The following is a 22,152-nucleotide window of genomic DNA, read 5'->3' on the forward strand; positions in this document are numbered from 1 at the left end:
AGGATTTCCTGAAAATTGGATATGGGATGTGGGGAAAAAATAGAGTCAAGGACTACAAGCTTTTCAGTTGAAAACTGGGAAGAATGATTTGCCATCCTTGAGCTGGGGAAGACTGCAGGCGTAGAAAGACTGGGGGAGGTCAGAAGTTTTGTTTTGGACACGTTGCTTTTGAGATTTTTATTAGAGATTCAGGTAGATGTATCAGTAGATGGTTGGATAGAAGTCCGGAGTCCCAGGGAGAAATCTGGGCTGAATGGACATCTGAGAGTCATTGGCACAGAGATGATATTGAAAGCCTGGAAATGGGGTGAATCTCCGTGGCAGTGAGGGAGAAAAGAATGGGACCAACATTGGATCCTGGAATCTCCAACATAGAGATGAAAAAGAGGATCCTGCAGGGAAGAGGGGACAGAGGGACTCACTGAGAGAGCAGGAAAATGGAAGCAAGGAGGAAGGCGTGGTCAGCTAGGTCACATGCCGCCTGGAGGTCAAGGAAGATGAGGATTAGCAACATGGAGGCCGCTGAGGTCTTTATTCACCAGCCGGTCCCTCACCCACTCCCACCAACTCCGGCTCCCTGTTCTCCAGGACTCTGGGGACCTAAACCAACAACCACAGACGCTTCTCACTGTCCCCTTCTGCCATGTCCAGTTTCTGTCCTCTAGCACTGGGTACAATGCTGGAGCCCAGAGTCTGTTCTTTTTTTTTTAATGGAGGAACTGAGGATTGAAGCCAGGACTTGTTACATGCTAAGCATGCGCTCTACCACTGAGCTATACTCACCCCCCTGTTCTCTTTTCTTATTCACTAGCTTCTTTAAATTGTGTGTGTGTGTATATTTAATTTTTTATTGAAGTATAGTTGATTTACAGTGTTTCAGGTGTACAGCAAAGTGATTCACTTATATACATTATATATACATTCTTTTTCCAGATTCTTTTCTACAATTGGCTATTGATTGGTTATTACAAGATATTGAATACAGTTCCTTGTGCTATACAGGCAGGTCTTTGTTGTTCATCTATTTTATATATACTGGTATGTATCAGTTAATCCCAAATTCCTCATTTATCCCCTCCCCCTTCCCTCCTTGGTAACCATAAGTTTGTTTTCTATGTCAGTGAATCTATTTCTGCTTTGTAAATAAGTTCATTTGTATCATTTTTTAAGATTCCACATATAAGTGATACCATATGGTATTTGTCTTTATCTGTCTGACTTACTTCACTTAGTATGATGATCTCTAGGTCCATCCATGTTGCTGCAAATGGCCTTATTTCATTCCTTTTTATGGCTGAATAATATTCCAGTGTGTGTGTGTGTACACCACATCATCTTTATCTGTTTATCTGACGATAGACGTTTAGTTTGCTTCCGAGTCTTGGCTATTGTAAATAGTGCTGCTATGAACATGGGAGTGCGTGTATCTTTTCCAGATATATGCCCAGGAGTGGGATTGCTAAATAAATTATATTTTTAGAATGAGCTAACTTAAGAAAATACGTAGTAAATAACAGTACAGCCAGTCCCTAGATATGGTGCAAATCAGCAGAGTTGTGCTACTGATATGACTCAGATTGGAAAAGTGTCTTTTTACCTCATCCTTCCCGCTTCTTCCTCTAAGCCATCTCCAGATGTGGCCAGAGTGATCTGTATAAAGCACACAGTTTAGGTCATGTCACCTTATTACACTCGGGATAAAGTCCACACCCCTTAGCACAGCATATGACTAAACAGTGCAACCTGTGCTTTTGCAATTCTGCTCCTTTGCCTGCAGCTCACTGCTAGAAACTCCCCTGCCCCCACTTCCCTGCTCCTCTTCCTGCTTGGCAAGCTCCCATCAACTTTCCCAACTGGGCTAGGACCACCCCACCCCCATTGCTCCAGGTGGCCTCCCCAGCCCTCTAGCCTGGGTTGAATGTCCCACGTGTCACACAGTGCTTGTGCATCACCCCAATACCACGTTTACCACATTCTGTTTGTAATACTCGATTTTCTGTTTGTGTCTGTCTCCACAATAGTGGGAGCTTTTCAGGAAGAGCGCCAGGATTGTACTGCTTTCATTTTGCCATCCCAAGCCTTCTGGTATTCACATAGAAAACACCTGGAAGTGGTCACTGAAGGGATGCATTCCTCTGCAGGGGTCTGTTCTGCCTCTCAGACTGCTTCCTTCGGCACCATGTCTGGGAGTGGCTTAAATAACCCTCCCATTGCAGAAGACTGAGGGTCTCATGCTTCAGTCCCAGTATCTGATACACATTAGGCCCAAAATAAACATGGAAGAATGAATAAATATCAAGCTGTAAAACCAAAAACAAGAACAATAAAGGCCTGATGTTATTAGAACTTAGATATATTAATTAAAAAACATGTAAATCTGAACATCGGCTTACTTAGGCTGTCTCTAAGAGCTCTCTAAAACAGAAGTTAAAATTCTTATCTACGAGTGGTTGGCAATGCTTTCTTTATTTTAAATTTTTTTACTATTTCTAAAATTATAAAAATAATATATGTTTACAGATTTTTTTAAAAGAAGGAAATTTAAATAATACAGAGGGTTTAGGGTACAGTCACTCCCCCCTTCATCCCCTCCCTCTCCCCAGAAATAACCATTGTTACCAGTTTCCATATATCTTTCTTTGTATGTATCCACAAACATACATGTTTTATCTTCTCACACAGTGGGATTCGTACCACTCACAACCCTCCTCAGCTTGCTTGCTTTCACTTATTAGGGTCTTAAACGTTTTTCATGTCAGCGCATATACATCTACCATACTTAAAAAAAATAGCTGCATATTATTTCCTTGGATTGACATATGATAGCTAGACCCCATCAGTAAGCAATTAGTGTTTTTATCTCCAGTTTTTCACAATTACAGACATTCTGCAATAAACATCCCTCTGACTAGACACTGTGCGCCTGATCAAATATAGCCGTATGGTAAATCCCCAGAATTGGAGTTGCTATGATAAAAGCACACACAGTTTCAACTTTTATAGATCTGACCCAATTGTTTTCCAAAAGGCTGCTGCATTTGGACTCCTACCAACAGGAGGTGGGACTTCTTTAAGTGCCACCCCTTGTCAACCAGGGGGCATTATCAGATTTTGCTTTGCTAGTCTGTTAGATGAAAAATAGTATCTCGTTGTTTTGATTTTCATTTTTAAAAATGAAGAGATTTAGCATCTTTTCAATTGTTTGCTAATGACATTTTTAAGCTCAAGGATAGGATTGTGTTTCTTTAAGAGAAGCGAGACCTTTGAGGTACCTTCCCAAGTCATGGTTCTTCAGAGTGGGGAGCGAGTTTTGGACCCCTCTCCTGTAGGAGACCATGTGGTTCTAAGAGACTTGTGGACGTAAAGAGGCAGATGGGGAGGTGGATTGGGAGAGTCACAGGCCTGGGTTCTAGCCCAGGTTCTGCAGATCTACAGGGTGACTTCAGTAGAGTCACTTCTCTCTGGGCTTCAGAAAAAGGAAGAGGTTGGATAGGTCATCTGGTCCCTTCCAGCGCCAATGTCCCCTGACGCTAAGAGTAGTTCTGATCTCAGCTACCCACAGTTTACAGACTGAAGTCCAAGCTCCTAAGCCTGGCATTCAAACTCCTTCCACATTTGGCCCCAACACACAGTTCCAAAGTTGTGTCCTAGTTAAAAGCCCCCAAGGCCCTGGACCCCATCACAGAATTCCCTGAATATGTCCTGCAATTTCAGGCCCCTGGTTGCCTGTGCTGTTCCTTCTTTCTACCTCACCACCTTGGTCGTACATCTTCTTTCAAGGCCAACCTCCAATGCTGTCTTCTCCAGGACCTTTCCCATCCTGTGCACACTTCTCTCCCAGCTCCTCAGCTACCACTCATCACAAGCTTCTCTGCTTTTTAATTAATTCAGTTTCACATGAGTTTGAGAGAATGACTTTATGTCTGTCAGATCTGGATTCAAATCTCAGATCTGCCTCCTATTTTTACCTGAAGCAACCTGCTTCCCTGCCAGTCCTCGATTTTCTCGTCTGTAAAATAAGGGAAACAGGATCAAGTTTTGTGGCGTTAAATCAGATAATGCAGTTAAAGAAGCTCACGCAATGCCTGACACAAAGACACTGGATAGTTGGCTTCCATCTCCTTTGGAGACCAGCAGGTCAGGGACCCCTTCCCATTCCTCCAAGTGCTTGCTTGTTGGCCATGTGACCTAATCATAGCCTGACCCGCCATTTGCAGGACTCATTACAGGCTGGGACCTCTTCCTGATGAAGCAGCCTGTATTGAAGGGACAGCTAAAGTAGTTGCAAGAAAATGGCACAGCCTCCCTTCCTGACCTCCAAGAATCTGTACCAGCCATTTCCCGAGAGCCATTGGTTCTCGCCCTGTCTGCCAGTGCCTCTTGCGAGATGAACGTCTTCCACTCTGGACGAATGGGGTATGGAAGGGAGAGTGTGTCATCTCCACCCTTGCCTCCCAGCTCTGTGACTTAGGAAAGTTATTGAACCTCTGAGCCTCAGTTTCCCCAACTATGGAATATGGGATAATGATTCCTACCACCAAGGGCTGGCTGGTTTGTTTTGTTTCATGAAAAGTGGCTCAAACAATGCCGGACCTATTGGAACTCAATAAATATTCAATGTTCCATCTCGCTATTTTCCTCACTATATTATAAGCTGCTTAAGGGACAGAAACTATATTTTAAAAAAATCCCTGATCATCCAGCACGAGGATAAGCATATTATAGAGGATCAACAATCGTAGTTATTCAGGCTGGTAATGACAGTAACCTTCTTTCGGCAGTATTCAGTGTTTAAAGTGATCACGTGCCTGAGCTCATTTGATTCTTAAAGCAGCCCTTTGAGGTAGACAGGGTTACACCCATCCTGTAGATGGTGAAGCAAGGTCCAGAGATATTTTCAAAGTCTCATAGCCAGTAAATTTGGGTTGTGAAACCAGGTGTCTTTTTTCCAAATCCCACATTTGCGCTCCAGGTGGTGACACGGCCAACTTTGAGTATTTCTGTGTGACATTCTGGGTTTCGCCTGTGGCCCCATCATAGAGCAGCCTGGATGCTTTAAATGTGGCAGAGCCATGGCTGGGCTTCTAGTGACAAAAGCTGTCCTGGGAGATGGCTTTTGATTATTCTCTAAGTTGACTCTCAGGCTTAGAGGACACACTGACTCTCAGAACTCTCTCCACATTTTGGTATCCACGTGCTCTTTTCAAATGTCCTTAGTGGCCCTGCTGTGAACGTGCTTGCTCCTGGAGCTTTGCGCCTTCCCCTCCCTGCCCACCTGTCAGAACAGGATGACTGCAGTCTCAGGTAAGTCTTGTCAAATACTTGGGACTCAATCCAGACCATCTCCCTGTTTCTGAAAGGAGGGAGAAGAAGCTATGCCAAGTTGGGTGTCACCTTCTTGCTGGCAACTAGAACCCAGATATCTCACATTCTTTTCTTATGGCTTCACTGTAAATCGATCATTCCAGTGAAGGCTCAACAGTTGCAACATAGCTATCAGAAATCTCTCAGCTTAGGAACACTGGCCTTAACCTCCAGTAAACCTCTCTGGCCTGTGACTAACTCTGTGTGGGGTGGAGCCATGATGTGTACTGCCATTTCAAGAAAACGCCCCAGACATGGATGCTGGGAGGCTGTGACTCTGCTTGCTGGCTCACATTTGCATATTCTCTTCAAAGAAAAGGTGTCTAGTGGTAAAACACCTTCTGTAAAATAATATCCATTTTAAATTGTTGTATATATATAATGGAATATTACTCAGCCATGAAAAAGAATGAAATAATGCCATTTGCAGCAACATGGACAGACCTAGAGATTATCATACTAAGTGAAGTAAGTCAGACAGAAAGACAAATATCATATGGTATCACTTATGTGTGGAATCTAAAAAATGATACAAATGAACTTATTTACAAAACAGAAATAGACTTACAGACATAGAAAACAAACTTATAGTTACCAAGGCGGGAACAGTGGGGGATAAACTAGGAGTTTAGGATTAACAGATACACACTACTATCCATAAAATAGATAAACAACAAGGACCTAGTGTATAGCACAGGGAATTATATTCAATATTTTGTAATAATCTATGACAGAAAAGAGTCTTAAAAAGAATATATATATTTTACAAATATATGCATGTATGTATAACTGAATCACTTTGCTGTATACCTGAAACTAACACAACATTGTAAATCAACTTTATTTCAATAAAAAAAAATTTAAAAAATCATACTCATACTTATAAGAAACTTTTTTTGTAGCATCTCATCACATTTTAATACGAGAGAGAAATTATTCTAATAGATAGGGAGCCAAAAAAGAGGGATTAGGTCACTTGCCCAAAGTTGACATTTCATTATCTCGGTTATTACACATAGATATACTCACTTTTGTGTATCTTTCTAAACCATGAGGCTGTTGATTCCAAGTGTCTGAAATTTTGAGTTACGCCTGTTGGTGATAATTAGAAAAGGGAAGAACGAGAGGTCGAAAAAAGGAAAGGGGAAAAAATCAGGAGAATTTTGTGACAAGAATCAGGAAAGAAAAGAAGTAGGAGCAGGTCTTGCAGTTTCCGGATTGTTTGCCATGAGGGGAGAGGGACTGGTGTGTCTTTGGCCTGAAATTATCTTGGGCATAACTATGACTGTGTTACTTTGGAGTTGGGACATAATTGAGCATGATTTACTTACATATCCTTCAATCCTTTTAATAAAAGCTCCTCAAGGCATCACAAAACCCTAAGCGGCTCTACTCTGGGGCTATTGTGGGGATCAGCAGATGGGGACAGTGACTCTGAGACAGGAAATCGGGGTCTTTTAACACATAGATGGAGGAATGGGCAAAGCACAAAAAAATACTTCTTAGTATACACGTGATCCTTAATAAAGCAAAACAGATGCACAAGCATCTCATTGAAAATGCGCAGAAGAGAGATCCTGCCAAGTTTCTGGTGGGCTATGGGTATTAAGTGGAAATTAACTGTACAAACCTCATTATCACAAATTACATGTGTAAAATCTCCTAAATATGTTTCTTCTTTGGCAAGTTGCCTATATTTATCTTTGTGAATTCTGTTTTTCACATAGTTTTCAAATGTCTTAACCTCAAAATCTCCTACCCAGCCCTCAATGTATATTTATAACAGGTCATCAAGGAAGAATAAAGGTTCTCCTGAGACATGAGAGGACGCTCCTGACAGAGAATCCAGCATGGCCAAGGTGCCCAGTGTGTGTCATGGCTCGTCCAGGAGCCCCATGGCTGAGATGGAGGGAGCAAGGACAAGGGTGCCCGACCAGAGAAATTGTTGTGAGCCACACTCTAAGGGCTCCCAGGCAAGGCCATCCGGCTGTAGGCAGCAAGGAGCCATCAAAGGCTTTTGAGCCTCAGAGTGCTATTAGATCTATTTTTGGAAAATAACTGGCAGAGGAATGAGAAATGTTTGGGATGGAGAGAGGTGATGATGGCCTAAGCTGGACAGTAGCTATGTCTTTGGAGGATGGGAGGCTGGCCAGAGAGGTACTTGGCCATGGCGCTGCCAGGGCTAAGTGACTGAGTGATGGATGAGACATTGGAGATGACAGACAGGAGGGCTGGCAATTTATAGCTTGGGTGATTAGTCAAATGGGGCTGTAACTGCAAGACAGATCGCACAGAGGGCAAACAGGTTTGGGGTGGAAGCTTGGAGGAGGGGGTTGGTAAGGATATACTCCAGTCATAAATGCTAATGCTTTCTTCTTCACAGCAGCATTTGGGTTCCTTAATTCCAAGCTGGCATCTTCAGGGGTTGAGGTCTTTGAGAGACACTGCAGTGAGTTGGAAAAACCCACAGATTCTGAAGCTAGACTACCTGGGACCAAAATGTCTCAATGTTTTTATTTGGAAAATTATACAGTACCACATCATACGATCATTAAGAGGATTAAAAGGGGCGATTTGTGCTAAGTGCTTAGGGCCTGGCACATTCTAAGCACTGTATAAGTATTTGATAAGGCCACGGTAGACCGTGGGCAAACGTTATGCCCATTTCGCCCTCTTCTGTCTTAAAAGTACTTCAATTTGATTCAAAACCAACGTTTGAAAGGCAGACAACTAAGTTCATTCATTGAATAGTCATCATTGCACTGCAGTAACTGATAAGAAAGCAGGAAACTTTTAAAAATTTTCCCTTTTCCTCATCATTACTTTCATCAAAGGCATTTATTAAACATCTGTTGGATGTAGGGTTCTATATGGAGCCATGAGAAATGGGCCCCCGTCTCAGAGGCTTCCTGCCTCGTTAGGACAACAGGATAGGCGGGCTAAACTAAGTGCCAAAAACAGGATGTGCTGTAGGTGCTGAGGAACGGAGCTCCCTGGATGCCTTTTCAGACAGAGAGAGGATGAAGTAGGTTGAGGTCAGGGAGGTGGGAAGCCAGTGGGGGGTCGAGGGGTAGTCCCTTTACCTTGTGCCTGGGCTTGGGCAGTGGGGTGTCGGGTGATAAAATGCAGACTCTGAGGTCAACCCACCCACTCAGCTCCACAGGCAGGGGTGAGGAGGGGGCAGGCAGGGGAGTCCCGGCTACAGTCCGCACGAGCACCCATCTTGATGAGACGCAGATCCCCGGGCTACACTTTGAGAAAGAAACTGTGGATAGATGGGCGGGAGAGGGGTTGACGTGTGCAAACTGTGTTTTGGCAGGATGGCTGAGAGGGGAGTGGGAGAGGCGGGGCCCTGCCCGAGGGCCCCAGCAGGGTGACTGCTTAGGGCACCAGGGACCCTGAGCACAGACCTTCCAGGGGAGACTTACTCTGACGTGGATTTCTAAAGAAAGAAAAGCGAAAATATGGAAACAGGTTTTATAATATTTTCTTATCCATTAACATGGTAAAGAACACAGTTTTCCTACTTTTAACCTTGAGAGGTTTTAAATTCAGAGACCACCTTTTTCATTTTAGAGAATGTTTACCTTAATCACTTAACCTGAATTAACATGGACCACAATGGTGACAAAAGCTAATTACATTTAAGTAGTATTCTAACTTAAAAATTCCTTTAGGAATATCTGTGAGTCACCCTGTACAACTTAAATATCCATAAAACATGTACTAATTGTTCCAGAAGGAAATCGTTGTTGCAGAGGGCAAAAGGCCAAGTGAGCTGAAATACCAGGTTCTTAATTTATAGTCAATAAAAGAACTCTTTTGTAAGGTCTTCTCAAGTCATAGTGTATTATCAGGTAAGTCTGGCACTAAAATCACTTTATGCTTAAATACTTCACAAGTGCACAAAACAAGGGAACTTACACTAAGGGCTTCTTGAAAACATTTTGTGAGATGTAATAACGGTGTGAATTTACTTAGCTTTCAAGAATGCAGAGGTACTTTAAATTTTAAAAAGTCACCGGCTACATACTCAAGATAAAAATACACACTTTTAACGATCTGCAATATAGAACTCTACAGAACTTCTACAGCTGCCGCACTTTGGAAATTCTATTCAAGGTTTTCCTTGAGACTCAGAAATAATGCTCCTTCTCTCCCAAGCAGCGTAGCTTTCTGTGTCAACATCGGGTTGACTTAGTACCGCTTTCCCCGCCACCTCCTGCCCAGGTGGCTTTGTGCCAATGCAGGAAAAGACAAATCCCAAGAGATAACAAAGAACTACAGACATGCTGCAGGTCAGTGCTCGGCCGCCTTCCTTTGGGCTATAGACGTGCCATTTCTGAGTGGCAGTGACAGGTCTGCCGCTTCCCATCCTGAGAAATGCTATCCTTCAGTGAGATAAGGCACCCATGGCTCATCGCCCCGTGAGCCATCCTTACGTTCCCACAACAAGGCTGATTGATCCCATGCAAGAGGAGCCAAAGCTGGCAGGTAGAAGACACTCTCTTTCCTCTTAAGTCTAACGCAGAATCTTAAACTTGTCTAAAGAAACTTATATATTTTTGAAGGATTAAAAAAACACACAAAAACCCAAACCAACAAAACTATGTTCAAAATGTATGAGCTATCCCTGTGAATTAATGAACAACTATTTGGGCTAATGTTCTGTATTTTCGGGAAAGGACGCTCATTATACTTTCACCAATTCAAATTAAAAAAAATGAAGTTTAAAGATTTTGCTTTCATCTACTGTGACCAAACCCTTAACTGCTATAGTTGTAGATGGAGAGATTTATCTAGACACATTACATGAGAAAACAGGTAAAATGTTCAGTAAGTAGAAAGATGCTTGAGAAATGTTTCACAGCTGTGCTTTCCATGATGCTTTGATGATCTAAAACAACTAAGAACATGAGGTTTAACTCAGCCTCAGCACACGTATGCTATATTCGCATGGCCATGAGCTTAGACTGAGCATCGAGAGGCATTCTACTTCCACCCCCTGGAAGTATCTGATTTCACACTATTACAATAGTTATTGGATCTGAGACCACGTGAAATCCTCCTTGGTTCTATTTCCCTTTAGGGTGGTCACCTACATCGTAAAATTATGTTTCACTGCAGTGGTAAGTAATTTATTTATAAAAACAAACAAAAAACCCCAAATAAGATTTATTCGTAAAAGAGATTCCATCCAAATCAGCACGTATCACAAGTCACTCTAGTGGTAAAAGGTTACTTCCCCTGGAAAGGGAATCAGTTTGAAAAAGATGTGATTCCTGCTCCTGGCAGGGGCAGCCTGGGAGCCAGGGACTCGCCCCCGGGAGCCCGGCTCCTCCATGCCCTGGGCCTCTCAGAGATATAGGTCTTCCTCTTCTCCGCTCCCGTTGGCTCTATTGTGCACCCACTGAGGCGCTTAGCCTGCTTATGCCTTTTTTCATAACTGTGGCTTTGCAGTTTAGAAATAGCTGAGGCAAGTATTCAGGCAGAGAGGGTTTGAGATCACCTACAAGGTACCCTGTATCAACGTGGGTGGGGTGATGGCATCACAGAAGAATGACTGCCCAGCCTACTAAGGTGCCCCTGAGGCTGAGAGGGACGCAGAAGCACCGCCATGCTCCCAGCAAGGACACGGAAGGCAGCTGCTGGAGCTGAGCGCCAGCGGCCTTGCAGACGGACCTGAGCGGGTGGTTCCCATGCTTCACTGTGGGTGTATCAGAATCACCTGGAGGGCTTATTACCAAACTCAACTCTTTATCCAACTGAAGTGCCACTGTGCTTCAAATCATGGTGTTGAGTCCACAAAATGCACATGCAAATAACTCTGCAGTTCAGATCTTAGGAAAACAATTTTTTAAGTTATAGAAAACACGCTTCTTATATACCCCCCCCACACACACACATACCCAGCCCTGAGCAGAAGCGTTGCCACCTGTTTCAACAGCTAGTTTCTTTTCGTAGCTGAGCAGTGTTCCCTTGTGTGCGTGTACCACATCCATTCAACCGGTGATGGTCATTTGGCTTGTGTACCTTTTTTATCTCAAATAAAGTTGCTATGAATATTTGTGTGTAAGTCTTTGTGTGGAAATATGCTTTTATTTTTCTTGGGTAGACACCTAATAGTGGACTGGCTGAATGATACAGTGGGTATATTTTTCACTTTTTAGAAACTACCAAACTGTTTTCTAAAATGGTTGTGCCATTTTATATTCCCACCAGCAGCTGGGAGAACCAGTTGCTCCCAATCCTTGCCAACACTTACTATGGGCAGTCTTTTAAAATTTAAGCCGTTCTAGTGTGTGTGTGGTGGTATTTCCTTCCAGTTTTAACTTGCATTTCCCGAATAACTAATGATGTTGGGTGCCTTTTAAGTGCTTATTTGTTCTCTGTATATTTTCTCTGGTGAAATGTCTGCTCAAATCTGCCTATTTTTAATGGGTTGTTTGCTTTCTTATTATTGAATTGTAAGAATTATTTATATAGATACAAGTCCTCTGTCAGATAAGTTTTGCAAATACTTTTTCACACTCAGTGGTTTAAATTTTCATTTTCATAGCAGTGTCTTTTTTTTTAACATTTTTTATTGATTTATAATCATTTTACAATGTTGTGTCAAATTCTAGTGTTCAGCACAATTTTTCAGTCATTCATGGACATATACACACTCATTGTCTCATAGCAGTGTCTTTTGAAAAGCAAAACTTTCTCAAGAAGAAATAGATAACCTGAATAATCCTATAGGTATTAAAGAAACTGAATTTATAGTTGAAAACCCACAAAAAAACCTTCCCCATCCAGACCCAGATGAGCTTCACTACTGAATATTTAAGAAATAATTCTATACAAATGCTTCTAGAAAATAAAAACAGAAGTGAAGGGGATGCTTCACAAATCACTCGGTGATTATAGCATTACTCTGATACCAAAACTAGATAAATCACAAGAAAGCAAGCTACAGAACAGCATTCCCAATGAACATGGATGCAAAAATTCTTAAAATTTCAGCAAGTCAAATTCAGCAATATTTTAAAAGGATAATAGGTCATGACTAAATGCAGTTTATCCTAGGATGCAAGATTGGTTTAACAAACTCAATGTAATCTACCATAGTAACTGTCTAAAAGAGAAAAACCATACCATCATCTCACAGATGCAGGAAAAGCATTTGAAAAAAACTCAACATTAATCCCCAACGAAGAACTCTCAGTAAGCTAAGGGAGATGGGAACTGGCTCAGCCTCATAAAGAGCGTCTATGAAGACTCGTTTCCTATCAATACTAACTCCCTAGGAGAGCTCACTGTCTAAACATATTATTCATATTCTGATAATTCCTACATTTAGGAACGGAATGTAATCCTTTTGACAGAGGTTGGATCACATCATTCTTTTGCTCAAAACTGTCCAGTGGCTTCCTGTGACATATTTGGGATAAAAGCCAAAGCCCTTACCATGGCATGAAGGCCACTCCTTCCATCCTATCTGCTGCCACCCTCCCCTGCGACCACAGCACTCCAGCTGACCAGGACAATTAGCCACGCCTTGAATCCACTGTGCACACTCCTGCCTCAGAGCTTCCCCGTGTTCCCTCTGCCTGGAGTGATCTCCCCCTGGGTAGCTATACGGCTTGCTCCCTCGACTATAAGTCATACAAGTTGGTCTTGGCTCAAATGTCACCTCCCCAGAGGGTCCTTCCTTGACTACTTTGTATAAAATGGCCCACCCTATCACTTATCCCTTACCTTGCTTTCTCTTCACTGCACTTCAGTACCCAAATACTATTTCTTTGTATACTAGCTGCCCCTCCCAATTAGAACAGATCCTTACAGACCCTGTTTACTGCTGTATCTCCAGGGTCTAGAATGTACTTGAAACATAGAAGTTGCTCATTATGTATTTATTGCATGAATAAACAAATTGTCAATCAGAATGCCTGATTTTCCAGTATTCTCACCAGATGTTATAAACCTTTATAATCTTTGCCAATCTAGTATGTGGGAAATAATATCTTCATACTTTGTATTTAATATGAGTGAGGCTGGGTATCCTATTACATTTTTTAGCTTGGCCTTTGTTTTTCTTTTTTTCTGAAAGCTGTCTTTTCCCTACTGCTTTACAAGGGCTATTGATACATTAAAGGAATGATTCCTTTGTCCACCATATACTACAAATATGTCTTTCCAGTCTGTCTTTGCCTTTGACTTCATAGTCACATTATCAATCTTTTCCTTTTGGTTTCTTGTGTTGAGAAATCTTAGAAAGTCCTTCCCCATTCCAAGGTCAGCATAGCATTCATCTTGTTTTCTTCTAATACTTTATATATGTGTATTTAAAGATTATGATATTTAGATCTTTGATCCATCTGGGATTTTCTTTGGGGTATAAAGAGTAAGGAAGCAACCTAGTTTAAAAAGCAAATTTAGTTTTAAAATACATTGAATAAAATGTCCATCAACAGGTGACTGGATAAAGAAGATGTGGTATATTTATACAATGGAATACTACTCAGCCATAAAAACCGACAACATAATGCCATTTGCAGCAACATGGATGATCCTAGAGAATGTCATTCTAAGTGAAGTAAGCCAGAAAGAGAAAGAAAAATACCATATGAGATCGCTTATATGTGGAATCTAAAAAACAAAAACAAACAAAAACAAAGCATAAATACAGGACAGAAATAGACTCATGGACAGAGAATATAGACTTGTGGTTACTGGGGGGGGTAGAGGGTGGGAAGGGATAGACTGGGATTTCAAAATTGTAGAATAGATAAACAAGATTACACTGTATAGCACAGGGAAATAATACACAAAATGTTATGATAAATCACAGAGAAAAAAATGTGACAATGAGTGTGTATATGTCCATGAATGACTGAAAAATTGAGCTGAACACTGGAATTTGACACAACACTGTAAAATGATTATGAATCAATAAAAAATGTAAAAAAAAATAAATAAAATACATTGAATACAAATTTCTGGATACCATTTATATAACATTGTTATTTTAACAATAGGAACGTTCATAATTAAAAAAATTAATTCAAACAAAGCTCACTAGTTTTCCAGTATACATTTTTATAAGCAGTTTGATACATATATATGTACATATGTGTGTCTACGTATGTATACATATATGCAATAAAATTCTATTCTCACCATTCTCTGGAGTGTTACAATTTGATATCACTGTCACTATTAAAATAGCTTCCCAAGAAGAGTTTCCACTTCATTTTTCTCAATGTTTTCTCACTTTCCTGGATTTTGAAGATTTCTTTTTCGTTTTATTATTATACTTTTTTTTAAAAAGTCTCTTTTCTATTAAGCTCACTTCTTCATGGAGAAAGGACGTCTTTATTCTTAATAAGAAGGAGAAGAGATTTAGTACAAACCGGTAACTCAGAGAAAAATTTGATTCCTCATAGGTTGTCACATGTTTACAGTAGCTAGAAGGGAGGAAAAGAAGACACCATCATTTAAACGGTCACTTAGAAATGCCTGCATCTATCCTTTGAACATCCCCCAATAACTTAACCAATATATACGGTCAGGCCTAAAATAGTACTCTGAGCTGGAAGGGAACTTAGAACAATCTGGAAGGAAACCTCTTAATTTTGTAAAGGAAAAAATTTTCGGAGTGCCTCTGGCCATGATGCGTGAGACATGGGTGGTACACAGCCAGGTCTCATGACTCCTCTTCCACTCCGGGGCCCACCCCTCTTACCGTGGTCAAGGCGAACCAAAGCATACAGGGAGAGATACTGGACATATTTTAAAACAAACAAAAGAAAACAAATAATCCCAACTCCCTCCCCCAAATAAGACACCACACTTCATAATATATGCCCAATTCTGTATGTGCTCTATAGAAAGAAGAGTTCACAAAGCAGTATTTCTTATTTTAAAGTAGTAGGACCTGAATCTGACCAAATCTCTAAAATGCTAATTAAAACTGCTAACTGTATTGATCTCTAACTATACCAAGGTATGAGTGGGCCAGGGGACAGAGGAACTTGTTAAGTGGTATTATGGGCTATAATCAGCAAAATCTAGACTATGGGAAATTGTACAGGACACGCGACCAGGATTTTCAGTAAGTAAACTGCAAGGGGAAAAAAAAAGAGATAAAAGGGGAATTTATGAACTAAAACACTTAAGGGATATCTCAACCTCCTGCAATCTATGGACTCTATTTGGATTTTGAATTATTTTAAAAATTATGTGACAATCAGGAAAATCTAGACATTGGCTACATGTCTAACAATATTAAGGAATTACTATTAGTTTTTTATATCTGATTAATGGTATTATGGTTTTGTTTAAAAGAATATTATGATGTACAGAGTTTGCTTCTAAATACTTTGGGGGAGGAGGGGTGAAGGGGCGGGTTGAGGTGCGGGTGAAGCAAGTCTTGACAGCCGCTGAAGCTGGGCGACGGGGGGTGCGGGGGTTCATTACACTGTGCTCTCTACTTCTGAAGATAAGTAATTTTCCATAATGAAAAGGTTTTAAAAACAAGTAAATAACATAAAGGATATAAACATTTAGATACATACAAAACATATATGGCCCTAATTCCTGAAAGCATGTTTATGCTGCACCACAAAGCCCTGCCACCCATCAGTTCTGACTATGGGTAACTACTCGTGGTTCTTCTTCTGTGAAACAGGGAGAAGTAACAGCCTCGCACGATGGATAAGAGGATTGAATGAGAACACAGATTAAGCACTTATCCAGTGGTTGGCACACAGTAAGGGCTCAAAATGTTCACTTTCCCAACTTCTTTAAAATTGATCTTTTAATTTTCACTTAAAATCTTAAGGCAATTTTAATAATACACAAAAAAGCCAACACCCTACTGTGTGCACCAGTTGGAAATTTAAAAGCCCTCAACTGTTTGTTCATTGATTGGTTTAATGCAAATCAAATATAAGTCATTTATACGAATTCTCACAAATATAGTGGCCTCTTTTCTTCTTTTCTAATTTTTAATTTTAGCTATATTAAAAGAGACTGTTTCAGATAAAATATTATCTGAAAATATTAAAATTATTTAAAATATTGTTTCTCTTGCCTCGGGACCATAAGGAAAGCTCTATTTCTACAACAGAAAGATATTAAGAGGTACACAAAGCATTTCCTACAGTAAGGACTTTTCATTTCTAAGTTGAATCAGTAACTTTTAAGGATTACATTCCCTAACTTTTACTGTGGGAATATTAGAAAATATAGGTAAGCAAAAAACCCAAAGAGAATGCACACAGTTTGGGGTAATGTTCTGTGTTAAAGCTGAGACATGGTCAGGCTTCTCTGGTTCTGTGGAGCTACTGGGTGTCATGAAGGAACATCAGACCACTGTACTTTTTCTTTTGTCTGCTTCTGCTTCTAATGCTGGTGTCCTCTACTCTGTCAAATGAGTATCATTTATGCTTGCTGTCAAGATGCCTATCAGCAGAGCACCTCTCAGTCCCCCTCCTATTCTGTTTCCTTTGATGATTAGGAATTTGGAAATCAGACAACTCAGCTTGACAGAAACACACCTCCAGGCAGAGTAATAAGCAGGCTCTGAGTCGGGGGCTAAGGGGCTTTCTGAGAAGTGTATAAGCTTTACTCATGGACTTTGTGATACTTTTATTGGTTGGCTTAGGTCTAAATAGGCAAGGTAATCTGACAGACAATTTTGGTGCATAAACTCATGGTATCTCTGATGCTTCGTCTGTATTGTATAGTGTTAGCCTTATAATTCATGCAGAGAAAAATATCTCAGTTTCATCTCTGACTACACCAAGGTCTATTTAGAACTAACTGTCTGATATTACAGTATTAAATCCATGAAGAACATCCAGAAGTCACTGATTGTGCCATGGGAAAAGCATAAAGGTGTAGGCTCCCTGCCAACTCCCTCAGGACTGACTCTGCAAGTGGGGGAGCAGGGGAGGTCAGAGAAGAGAGGGCCTGTAGGCTCCACAAGGTCTTCAACTTTACTCTGAATGAGATGGGAGCCACCAGAGGTTTTGAGAAGAAAGGTCTGAATCATAGCCTTTCTTTACAATTGGGGCAACAAAGCTAGAGAGATGGTAAGTAACTTGCCCACACTGAGCAAGCAGCAGAGCTGGGATACGAACAGCTGGATACATTAACACATCCTCTTAACTACTATGGGAATTTGCCTTATACGCAATTCCTATGTCAATGTGGGAATGAGATTAGTATAAAATGTATGTTCACAATGAGAAAAGTCTTTATCATCTAAAACTTTTTCCAGCTTTACTGAGTTATTATTATTATTATTAAGATATGTAAGTTTAAGGTGTATAACATGATGATTTGATACATATATATATTTTGAAATTGTCATCACAATAAGGCTCGTTAACACTTCTATCCCTAAAACTCTTAAACAAGACTCAATGTGTAATTCCAATTGGCTTGATTATAAATAAGCTCACCATCTTCTAATTCCAACAAATAATCTATCTGACTCTTATTACAGTCAACTCTTTTAAATTACACATGGCTTTTTTAAAAATCAGAAAAGAACACTACTTCAGGCCAAATTAGAGATTTCATCATGTTTTTTATCCTGTGATTTCCAGGAGCATCACATACCTTTTGCAGAATTTCTGCGTACTCAGCCAGTACAGGGAATTCTTGGTCATCAGTGACTGGCCCTTCTTCTTCAGGACTCCCTGGAGGCTATGTCCATGGAAACAAGTTCTATTAGAGTCCTCTTCAGTCCAGTTGAACTGAAAACTTGAAGGGCTTTTTTTTTCAACAGCTGGTGTTGAATCAACCAGTGCACTAAATTGTTTTTGTAGATTCACCACCATTTCTGAAAATGAAGGAAAAAAGGAAAGGAATAAAATAAAAACCACAGTTAAAACACAAGTAAGGCCTGTAGCTCACCTGATAGTAATGTACCAAAGTTGGGTTCTTAGCGCTTTGACAAACGCACTGTAGGAACATAAGAACGTAACACTGGGGAAACTGAAACTGAATGAGGGGTGCTGAGGAGTTACTTAAAAAAGGTTAAAATGATAAATTTTATGTTATGTGTATTTTATGACAATTAAAAAAAAAAGAATGAACAAGACAACCTAAAGGCAGCTCTCCAAATAGAGTTCTGAAAGTCGCAGATATACAGCATTTTAGATTTGGCGGGAACTTAAGTTCTGTTTTGAAAAATGCAATGTTCCTGAGACAGATAGACTCCTATGGAGATTTCTTGCAGAGGAGGATGCTTCCTTGGATAGGCACTGGGACACCTGCTGAAGAAGTGCAGAAAGTACTTACGCATTTACTTTTCAAGTCAAGATACTTAGTTTTTCTACAGCTGTGCTGCAACTTGGTGTTAACAAGAGGAAATGCAACTCACCTCTTCTTTTATGTACCACTGGCTTGTCAATGGCAGAGTGGTAGAGCGGCTTCTCACTTTTCCATATATACCTGCACAAGGTAGAAAAACATTTGGAGCGGGATGGAGAAGAAATGGACCTAAACGCATTTCCGAGAAGTTTCTCTAAAGCAGTATCTGAAATTCCTGATACTCAGTGTAATAGCTCTGCCTTAAGATGACCTACTGACACATGTCTCTACAGGGCTTCTGGCCTTGAAGTAAGCAAGCAGCACTAAAGGAGACAGCAAGTCAAGAGAATGCTATGCCCCTCCCCAAAGCCTCCCAGATGCTGTAAGATCCACAGAAACGGTTCATCCCACAAAAAGGCAGAAACGGTTTCCTCCACTGTAAAATCTCCTTGCTGCCTATTCTCATAAAGGGAAGCCACCTAAGAAACAACTGTCCCTCCTTGCCCTTGACCAACTGTCCTTCTGCTGAGGATTAAGTCAGTAGTACTTCTGATTCTGACAACTTGTACAAAGTGGACAGGAAGGTGCCCGTGCTCTGATGCAGAGGTGTAATCACTTAATAAGCACTGGTTTTCCTGAAGATTATGTGTGAACTAAATCTTAATGAAACATACCACATGTAAAATACTGAGAGCTTGTCATCTGTGATTCTTTCAAATATCTTTCTGTTATTTATTTTTATTAAATAAGAAAAGTAACAACATACTCAAGGTACAAAATCTCTAATAATAAAGTTCCCGAAACAGTTTAATCCCACTCGCTGGATAAATCCACTGTTAAAAATTCCTTGTGAATACCTAATCTAGGTAGATTTCCTTATGCATTCAGAATAAACACCTACACAGTGGCAATTATGCTACAGCCAAGGAGGCATTATTAGTTCTTTGGGGTCATATGCCCAGAGGATGGGAAAGGTGGGCAATCTAAAATGACAGTACTCTAAGTGTTTAGATACCCCTTCTTTAAAATTTACTTTATTTTGTTTACCTGTTCCCAAAACTACAGAAGCTACAAAAGACAGAGGCCCACCACTAAATACTAATATCCTCTCCAGGACACCACAAAGTCCTGTATGCTTTGTCCAGTCTTCCTGTACAATTTGTCACCCCACTGTTAGAAATTTAGGTATAATTTACATGTAGTAAAATGGACCCCATACAGTGTACAGATCTACTAATTCTGATGAACACACATGGTTGTGTAACTACCACTGTGATTAATCCACAGAACAGTTCCACCCTCCAAAAATCTCATACCTCTTAACAATCAACCCCTCCCCAAACCCTCAGCTAAACTTGATCTCAGACAACCACTGACCTGCTTTTCTGTCCCTATAGTTCAGCCTCCAGAATGCCATATAAATGAAATTATACCGTATGTAACCTTCTGAGTCTTTCATTTAGCATAATGTATTTACAAATTCATACATAGTGTTGGATGTATCAGAAGTTTGTTCCTTTTTATTGCTGAATAGTATTCCACTCTACAGATATGCTACAGTTTGTTTATCCATTTGCCAGCTGAAGGGCATCTGGGTTATTGCCAGTTTTTGGCCACTGTGAATGAAGTATATATATCTACATACATTCACCGATAGATTTTTGTGTGAACTTAAGTTTTCATTTCACTTGGGGAAATATCTAGGAGTGAAAAATTACTGGGTAGTATATTAAGTGTGTGTTTAAATTTATGAGAAACTAACAAACTTTCCAAAATAAATGTATCATTTTGCCACATTTAGCATAGTCAGTTTTTTGTTTGTTTTTAGCCATTCTAGTTGGGGTGTAATGAAATCTCACTGTGGCTTTAATTTACATTTCTCTGCTAACTAATGATGTTGAGCATCATTTCATGCGCCATCCATCCCATGTTATTTGGTGAAGTATCTGTTCAAATCTTTTGTCCATTTAAAAAACTGAGTTGTCTCTTTTCCTCTTGTATGAGAATTCTTTATATATTCTAGACACAAATCTTTTATCAGACATGTGTTTGCACATATTTTCCCCCAGCCTGTAGCTTCTCTTAACAGTGTCTTTTGAAGAACAGAAATTCTTTCCTCTAATGAAGTCCAATTTATCTTTCTTTTCCTTTTATTGATCATGCTTTTGGTATCATATCTAAGAAATTTTTGACTAACCTAAAAGGTTGCAGAGATATTTCTGCACATGCTTTCAAATTTTTTTCCACGTTCTTCTCAACATCTTCACGACAACTGGGAGTCATCAAAGTAATCTCTTAAGCTATTTTACGTTTTCAACTACTGTTTTTTAGTGTTTCTCATAATCTCATGCATACGGACCTGAGCTTAGATACAGAAAATGTTTTAATAACTTTCATCTGACAGTATGGAAGATGATGTCCAGATGAATAAAGAGAAAAATTGGAAATTTATGTCACCAATGAAGGCGGGGTCGGGCAAAATAGGTAATCAGCGTGCCCTGGGGCTCGGTGACCCAGAACCATTCAGTAGTGACTTACATAAGTTACCTCCCTGAGCCCAAAGTACATGTTCTCTGAAGAAGGATCTTGGTAATAGATCCCCTGGACAAGCTCTTCCCTGAAGACTGGTGTCTGCCTGGAAAATGCCATTTTGAAACTGGATATACTTTCTTTGCTCACTAAATTCTCCCTTAAAGTAGCTAGAAGTCAGTAAGTCTTAGATGTGCAATTGATTGTAACACTGTGATATGAATTTAGGCTCTAGTAGCTATGTTTAAAGCGTAAGTTGGTACCCGGTTTAGGTTAATGGATGCCTATTCACCACTGAGATGCCCGAGTGGCACTGCCCCTGAAACCCCAGCCTTTCGCGTCGGTCAGGACAATCCCAGCTGGCACCAGAAAAGGAAGGTCCAAAAGCTGACTCTCCACAACAACCTAAGAAAATAGAACAAACTGCTCTTGCTGCTACTCTTGTTTCCACTGAGATTCAATGACTAAAGACATTCCTTCCCCAACAAGGAAGAGGAAGGACCCAGTTTCCCGAGTGTCCACGGGATGTCAGAGTAAGTTCACCTCTCATCTTGTTTCCTTCATCATTGTGTATCTAACCCGAACAGTAAGAAACTGTTAATCTCCCCAATTTGGCAAGGATCCTCTCTCCCACAGTGCTTTATTCATTCCTGTAAGTCTATTTCTCTATTTAAAAGCATTCTTCAATTTAGAGGAAAAATAATCTATTTCTACCTGTGACAAACGAAATTCAGCTCTTAGTTAAGAGTAGAAAGCAGGTATTATTATCCCCATTTTATTGATGAGGAAACTGGAGCCGAATGAATTACCATTTTAACTAATTTGAGGAATCTTCATTTTTCTCAAGGGATATAATACTTGATCCAATGGGTACTATTGTAAATTTACATAAAATACAGAGGTAATAACTTTTTCTTCAAAGTCTCATAGAGATTGAAAGTTCTAAGA

The 22,152-nt window shown here is 40.3% G+C and overlaps 1 protein-coding gene across 3 annotated transcripts in view; it reads right to left on the reverse strand.

Annotated features, from left to right (window-relative positions):
• Nucleotides 1-14,430: 14,430 nt before the first annotated feature.
• The window catches only part of TAF1B (TATA-box binding protein associated factor, RNA polymerase I subunit B), a 50,589-nt gene continuing 42,867 nt past the window's right edge, over nucleotides 14,431-22,152 (reverse strand). For all 3 annotated transcript variants that reach the window (XM_031684758.2, XM_072938221.1, XM_072938222.1), the window contains exons 13-15: nucleotides 18,746-18,816; nucleotides 17,980-18,202; nucleotides 14,431-14,816 (exon numbers count right to left, since the gene is read on the reverse strand). In XM_031684758.2, coding sequence (XP_031540618.1) covers nucleotides 14,609-14,816; nucleotides 17,980-18,202; nucleotides 18,746-18,816 — 502 coding nt within the window. In that variant the 3' untranslated portion in view covers nucleotides 14,431-14,608. The remainder of the gene's footprint in view (nucleotides 14,817-17,979; nucleotides 18,203-18,745; nucleotides 18,817-22,152) is intronic.

The sequence above is a fragment of the Vicugna pacos genome, chromosome 15, assembly GCF_048564905.1.
Source record: "Vicugna pacos chromosome 15, VicPac4, whole genome shotgun sequence".
Taxonomy (NCBI): Eukaryota; Metazoa; Chordata; class Mammalia; order Artiodactyla; family Camelidae; genus Vicugna; species Vicugna pacos.